General features: G+C 41.7%; 1 protein-coding gene across 2 annotated transcripts in view; it reads right to left on the bottom strand.

The window, feature by feature from the left end:
• Positions 1-790: 790 nt before the first annotated feature.
• Positions 791-8044, bottom strand: part of ablim1b (actin binding LIM protein 1b) — a 78539-nt gene continuing 71285 nt past the window's right edge. Inside the window, exon 9 of one of the 2 annotated variants that reach the window (XM_024005190.2) lies at positions 791-1134. In XM_024005190.2, coding sequence (XP_023860958.1) covers positions 1024-1134 — 111 coding nt within the window. In that variant the 3' untranslated portion in view covers positions 791-1023. The remainder of the gene's footprint in view (positions 1135-8044) is intronic. The other variant, XM_070448144.1, reaches the window with a different exon arrangement.

Below are 8044 nucleotides of genomic sequence, written 5' to 3'. Positions count from 1 at the left end.
ACTGGGAGACTTGTCAGGATTGAGAGAAAGATGAACGGAGCAAAGTACAGAGAGATCCTTGATGAAAACCTGCTTCAGAGCACTCAGGACCTCAGACTGTGGTGAAGGTTCACATTCRAACAGGACAACGGCCATAAGCACACAGCCAAGACAACGCAGGAGTCGCTTCAGGACAAGTCTCTGAATGTCCTTGAGTGGCCCAGCCAGAACCCGGACTTGAAACCGATCGAACATCTCTGGAGAGACCTGAAAATAGCTGTGCAGCAACMCTCCCCATCCAACCTGACAGAGGTCGAGAGGATCTMCAGAYAAGAATGGGAGAAACTCCCCAAATACAGGTGTGCCAAGATTTTAGCCTCGTACCCAAGAAGACTCAAGGCTGTAATCGCTGCCAAAGGTGCTTCAAGGAAGTACTGAGTAAAAAGTCTGAATATTCATGTAAATGTGATATTTCAGTTTTACATTTTTATTTACTTAGCAACATTTTRGAAAAAAACAMTTTTTGCTTTGTCATTATGCAGTATTGTGCATAGATTTGAATAAGGCTGTAACCTAACAAAATGTGGGAAAAGTCAAGGGGTCTGAATACTTTCCATGTCAGCTCACATTATTGAATTGAGTTGTGTTGTTGCATTGGATTAAAAGATTTGACTACTTACATCGTGTTATGTCATACCAATGACAATGTTAAGCRTGTTTTATGACTGAGGGTACAACTAAAGAGCTACCAAGACTTCAAAAGCCCTACACTACCTAATAACGATATAATACTATTTAGCCAGAACTGTGATGCTGTTATTACATTTGTTTATTGTACAAAATACATACAGGACAATGACAAGACAACCATAAAGAACTCAGGACAGTGTACATGACAATACTCCCAAAATAACAAACACATAGATACAGCGCAATAAATAGGGAACACCTTGGAGTGATATCAATCAATAATAAAGAAAGTATAAGAAGAACARTGTTGTTTCATTGGAGTCCCCAGTGTGTAACCTTCAGTCGCATCTCCAGTTAGTAGTGTGCAGAGTTGCTGTAGGTACTCACATAGATCGTGTGACCAGGGGACCCTGAGATGCTGGAGCCAGGTCTTGAGCAGATACTCTCAGACGAGGACCTGGTAGGCTGCGGGGGAAAGCGAGACTGTCAGCCACTAACGACTAACTTTCCCATAATGGCACGGTCCCCACAATGACATAGTTGACACATTTGCACACAGAAGGAGCCYTCCATGGTGACGATGTCCAGTGCCTTCAGAAAGTATTCAGACCCCTTGACRTTTTCCACATTTTGTTACGTTACAGCCTTATTCTGAAATGGTTTAAATAAATCAATTTCCTCAGCAATCTACCCACAATACCCCATAATGAAAAAGCGAAAACAGGTTTTTAGAAGTTTTTGTAAATGTATACAATTTATTTTTATATATATATATATATACACACCTTATTTCCATAAGTATTCAGACACTTTGCTATGCGACTCGAAATTGAGCTCAGGTGCATCTTGTTTCCATTGATCATCCTTCAGATGTTTCTACAACTTGATTGGAGTCCACCTGTGGTAAATTCAATTGATTGAACATGATTTGGAAAGGCACACACAGGTCTATTATAAGGTTGAAAGTGCATGTCAGAGTAAAACCAGCCGTGAGGTCGAAGAATTGTCGTAGGGTCGAGACAGGATTGGGTCGAGGCAAGATCTGGGGAAGGTACCAAAAAATATCTGCAGCATTGAAGGTCCCCAAGAACACAGTGGACTCCATCATTCTTAAATAGAAGAGTTTGGCACCAAAGACTCTTCCTAGAAGCTGGCCGCCCGGGCCAAACTGAGCAATCGGGAGAAGGGCCTTGGTCAGGGAGTTGACCAAGAACCCTGTCCTGAAAGAGCTCTAGAGTTCCTCTGTGGAGAAGGGAGAACCTTCCAGAAGGATAACCATCTCTGCACTCCACCAATCAGCCTTTATTGTAGAGTGGCAGACAGAAGCCCATCCTCAGGAAAAAGAACATGAAAGCCCGCATGGAGTTGCCAAAGGTTTAAGGACTCTCAGACCATGAGAAACAAGATTCTCTGGTCTGATGAAACCAAGATTGGTCTTTGGCCTGAATGTCAAGCGTCATGTCTGGAGGAAGCCTGGCACATCCTACTGTGAAGCATGGTGGTGCAGCATCATGCTGTGGGGATGTTTTCTGTGGCAGGACATGGGGACTAGTCAGGATCGAGGCAAAGATGAATGGAGCAAAATGCAGGAGATCCTTGATGAAAACCTGCTCCAGAGTGCTCAGGACATAGACTGGGGGAAGGTTCACCTTCCAACAGGACAGACGTAAGCACACAGCCAAAACAACGCAGGAGTGGCTTTGGGACAAGTCTCTGAATGTCCTTGAGTGGCCCAGCCAGAGCCCGACTTGAACCCGATCTAGCATCTCTGGAGAGACCTGAAAATAGCTGTGCAGCAAGCTCTCCCCATCCAACCTGAAATAGCTTGAGAGGATCTGCAGAAAGAATGGGAGAAACTCCCCAAATACAGGTGTGCCAAGCTTGTAGCGTATACCAATAAGACTCGATGCTGTAATCGCTGCCAAAGGTGCGTCAACAAAGTACTGAGTAAAGGGTCTGAATACTTGTTTATATGTGATATTTCAGTTCAAAAAGCCTTTTTTGCTTGTCTTAATATGAAGTATTGTGTGTAGATTGATGAGTGGCAAAAAACAATTTAATACATTTTAGAATAAGGCTTGTAACTAACAATGTGGAAAAAGTCAAGAGGTCTGAATACTTTCGAAGGCACTGAACAAAAATAGTCCCAATCTATGGATTTCACATGACTGGGCAGGGGCGAACCAGAATCAGAATTAGTTTTAATCTACAAAAGGGATTTATTTTTATTACAGCCAGAAGTTCCTGTGCTGGCTGGTTACATGTGGTTGTGACGTGGGTTGGACTACTGCCACATTCTCTAAAATGATGTTGGAGGCGTCTTATGGTAGAGGAATTCATACATTCTCTGGCAACAGCTCTGGTGGATATTCCAGCAGTCTGCATGCCAATTGCACACTCTCTAACTTGAGACATCTGTGGCATTGTTTGTGTGACAAAACAACACATTTTAGAGAGGCCTTTTATTGTCCCCAGCAGAAGGTGCACCTGTGTAATGTTCATGCTGTTTAATCACTTCTTGATATGCCACACCTGTTAGGTGGGTGGATTTTTTGGCAAAGGAGAAATGCTCACTAGCAGGGATTTAAACAAATTTGTGCACCAAATTTAGAGAATAAGCTTTTGTGCGTATGGAACATTTCTGGGATCTTTTATTTCAGCTCATGAAACATGGACCAACACTTTACATGTTGCGCTTATTTTTGTTTTAGTTAATGAGTGTGACGGAATTGGAGCGCATTCAAACATTTGTGCCCAAAACACAAACAACATCAGCCTTTCCCCTTTCTCAAATGCCCTCTTTCCCTTTAAGAAGACATCTTAATGATATCTTCTTAAAAGTATCTGTTAACAGTTTGTAAATGCCTTTTAAAATTAGGTCCTGTTTCAGGTGCAACCAGACCTTTCAGAAATGGTCTTTGTTTTGACTTTGAATTTGATTGGTTTGATTAGCTTGATTAGTTAGTCTAGCCTGATTACCACTCTCTTTAGTAACTTCCACTCCTTGCCACTCCTTGTAATTGCTTGTCAGACTGGACTTTTGGAAATCTCAACGTTCAATATGCATCCGGATTTACGGCACAGTTGTTGATTGGTAGTTGGAAACAACATTCATATTTTCCATGATAATGTTATGGAACATGTGGTGCGAGCAAATTTGGTGCAATGTTGAATTAGAATTTTAAGAACAACAGCAAACACTACCGTTACAACCTGTTTGCGGTAATTTCCTTCTGAGAAGGCAGTGTCAATGCAAGATCATTTTAAGAAGATAGCATTAAGACGTCTGTTATGAATTTTTATGAATAATGACTAAATTATGTATACATTTAACGTAGAATATAACTAACAGAATTCTACCCTGTCACTGTATGATTGTATGAAATTTATTAGAATCTAAATTTGATGTGTGTAGCTTTAGTCAGAATTAGAACAAGGATTCTTTGTTCTTTTTAGTATGTAATCAGGGTGCAAGTGTGAACAAATGATAAGAGGAGCTATCGACAGACAAGCTGTACTACTGTGCTCCTTTCAGGACATTCTGTCCCACCCAGGGAGGGGAGAGACCTTGGGCTTGTAGTAGATTGTATAACAGGTGGCAGACAATGTATGAGTAGGAGAAGACTTGTGAACTATATATTGTCATGTCTTCTGAGAGGAGGAGGGACATTTATGACGAAATGTGAGGTTATTAGACCAATGTACAGGAAATGATAAGCAGAGCTCTCGTAAATAAACATTCTGACTATTGTAGACTGGCCTCTGTCTGTTTTTCATTTCTATCAGTATCCTACAAATCCTGATATAGCAGACTGAGTAGTTTAATTGAATTGGTTAATGAACATGAGAAACAGAATTCTCTTAACAACGTCAACACACAGCCATATACAGAGAAACTCAACACTACACTTTTGCAGGAACTGTTCTCACCCCTAAGGGCAAAAACAGTGAGTCAGTCCTCCAGGTTTCTTTTTCTGTATTGTGGAAGGAACCATTACCTGTCGGTGTAGGCTTTTACCTTGGGTAAAAGCAAATACAAATTACACTGCAATTATTCTCGACTTGCTTTTTGTGTAAAGCAGTGCATAGCAGATACTGCAACATTTACTGAGGAGCTAAAAGGCTGCAAACATCTGGCCTGCTTAGAGTCTTACAGCTGTGTTTGGTATAAACCCTAAAATATAGAACCTAAAAGAGAGGACAATCCGTACTAGTGCTGGGTGTCTACTGTGTTTTTGAGGTTTTGGTTCAATTATTAAAAAAGAATCACGGTATTTGATTGAGATTTAAAAGAAAAACATTAAGTAACAATGCATTATGAGGGTTGAATGCTGTAACACACAGAATAAAACGATTAATAAAAGTTCACTATGGTAGTGACTCTGCTTATCACTTATTAACCATCATTAAATTTCAGTATATTTATTTGTTTAATTTAGCTTATTATTTTATTCAAGTCATCATCTCATCTCTATAGAGCTGCTGCCTATACTGTCTGACAAAATCACTATTTTAGTAGTTCTTCCAAGTAAATAAGGGATACTTTTATGACTGCTGAACACAAATACCTAACGAAGCAACTGCTCTCTTCTCCATGTAGCTATCCCCTCTTGATTGCTCATTTTAAACCACTAGATGCGGTTTTCCATTGTGCCCTTAGGTTAATTACTGCTGATGGTCAAAGAACTCACCATTGTGTTTTGTATCAAAAAGTTTGTTGGGCCTCCTTGTATGCAAAGAGAGAGCAGCATTTTCTTGTGTTTATCTACAAAGCACTCATGCAGAAACCTATGTACCTTAATCAATAATTAAATTTAGACTACAAATGACCAAACGGTCTCAGGCTTAGATAACACAGAGTTGGGTAAGCTTCTTTAGTTTTTTTTTGTGCCTTTATGTGGAAACACTTACAGGGCTCTCTGAATTGAGATGTTCTGGTCCCCCTTAGTCAGTTCAGAGTAATGATCGGAGACCTATGTTGATAATGTGTCTGTTTTTTTAATATGTTTTGTAATTTTGTATATGGTATGTTTGATGTATTTAACAGGGCTCATCTGTAAAATAGGCCTTACTCTCAGTATGACTGTCAAAATAAAGGTAAATAAATAACATTATTCTGTCTCTTATATAGCAGGCGTAAAAGGCGTAAAGGAGCCACGCAATGGATTATGGTCATTGTAGTTTTATCGCATTTTCTGTATAAGCTATATAGAGCATTGGCTGTTGGAACTCCTACTCCCATGCATGACTGAACGAAATGGAATTCAAATAATTGGACCAATGTTGGTCAATTGGTTGTTTAAAAAATAAAAATAACCGTAATTTTCAGTTAATCGCTCAGCACTATCCGTAACACACTTTTTCTTTTTTGGATTGACCAGCCAAACCACCTTCTTAACACTCGTTAACCTGGAAGGCAAACGCACCAATGTGTCAGAGGAAACACCGTTCAACTGAAAACCGAAGTCAGCCTGCAAGCGCCTGGCCTGCACAAGGAGTCGCTAGACTGCGATGAGCCAAGTAAAGCACCCCGGCCAAACCCTCCCCTAATCGGGACGACGCTAGGCCAATTGTGCGCCGCCCTATGGGACTCTCGTCCAAACCCCAGGCTGTAGTGACGCCGTAACACTCTAAATCAAATTGTATTGGTTCCATACACGTGTTTAGCAGATTTATTGCGGGTGTAGTGAAATTCTTGTGTTTCTAGCTCCAACAGTGCAGTAATATCTAACAAGTAATATCGCACAATTTCACAACACACAATATCACATTTAAAGTAAAGGAGTGGAATTAGATATATATAATACTTGGATGAGCAATATCGGAGCGGCATACACTAAGATACAGTAAATGGAATACAGTATATACTATGAGATGAGAAATGCTAACATGTAACATTATTAAGTGACTAGTGTTCTTTATTAAAGTGGCATGATTTCAAGTCTATGTACATGTATATGGGGCAGCAGCAGCTTCTAACGTGCTATGATGGCTATTTAACAGTCTGATGGCCTTGAGAAATAAGCTGTTTTTCAGTCTCAAGGGGTCCCAGATTTGATGCACCAGTACTGACCTCACCTTCTGGATGATAGCAGGGTGCAGGCAGTGGCTTGGGTGGTTTTTGTACTTGACAATCTTTTTGGCCTTCCTGTGTCCTGGAGGGAAGGTAGTTTGCACTCGTGACGCGTTGGGCCGACTCACCACCTCTGGAGAGCCTTGCGGTTGCGGCGGTGCGGTTGCCATTCCAGGCGGTGATACAGCCCGACAGGATGCTCTTAATTGTGTGCATCTGTAAAAGTTTGTGAAGGTTTTAGGTGCCAAGGACAAAATTCTTCAGCCTCCTGAGGTTGAAGAGGCGTCATTGGCCTTCTTCACTACACTGTCTGTGTGGGTGAACCATTTCAGTTTGTCAGCGATATGTACGCAGAGGAACTTGAAGCTTTCCACCTTTCACTGGAGTCCCGTTGATGTGAATAGGGGGGTGCTCCCTCTGCTGTTTCCTGAAGTCACGATCAGCTCCTTTGTTTTTGTTTATGTTGAGTGAGAGTTGTTTTCCTGGCACAACATTCCCAGGGCCTCTGTAGGCTGTTTCGTCATTGTTGTTAATCAGACATACTACTGTTTGTATCATCTGCAAACTTGATGATTGAGTTGGAGGTGTGCATGGCCACTAGTCATGTGTGAAAAGGGAGTACAGGAGGGCTGAGCACCCACCCTTGTGGGGCCAGTGTTGAGGATCAGGGAAGTTTCCTGGCGGCCGTCAGGAAGTCCAGGACAATTGCACAGGGCGGGGTTGAGACCCAGGGCTCAAGCTTAATGATGAGCTTGGAGGGTACTATGGTGTTGAATGCTGAGCTATAGTCAATGAAACAGCATTCTTAACTATGTATTCTTGTTGTCAGATGGGATAGGGCAGTGTGCAGTGTGATGGCGATTGCATCATCTGTGGACCTGTTGAGGCGTAAGCAATTGAAGTGGGTCTAGTGTGACAGGTAGGTGAGGTGATATGATCCTTGACTAGTCTCTCAAAGCACTTCATGATGACAGAGTGAGTGCTACGGGGCGATAGTCATTTAGTTCAGCTACTTTGCAATCTTGGGTACAGGAACAATGGTGGCCATCTTGAAGCATGTGGGGACAGCAGACTGGGTAGGGAGAGATTTAATATTTGTCCGTGAACATACAGCATGCTCTGAGGATTGGGTAGGGATGCCGTCTGTGGGCAGCCTAGCGAGAGTTAACACTTTTAAATGTCTTACTCACATCGGCCGTAGAGAAGGAAAGGAGCCACAGTCCTTAGTAGCGGGCCGCGTCGGTGGCACTGTGTTATCCTCAAAGTGGGCAAAGAATGTGTTTAGCTTGTCTTGAAGAAAGA

This window comes from Salvelinus sp. IW2-2015, linkage group LG17 (genome assembly GCF_002910315.2).
Source record: "Salvelinus sp. IW2-2015 linkage group LG17, ASM291031v2, whole genome shotgun sequence".
Classification (NCBI taxonomy): domain Eukaryota; kingdom Metazoa; phylum Chordata; class Actinopteri; order Salmoniformes; family Salmonidae; genus Salvelinus; species Salvelinus sp. IW2-2015.
The sequence above is the reverse complement of the archived record's forward strand: the minus strand, read 5'-3'. Positions and strand labels throughout refer to the sequence as shown.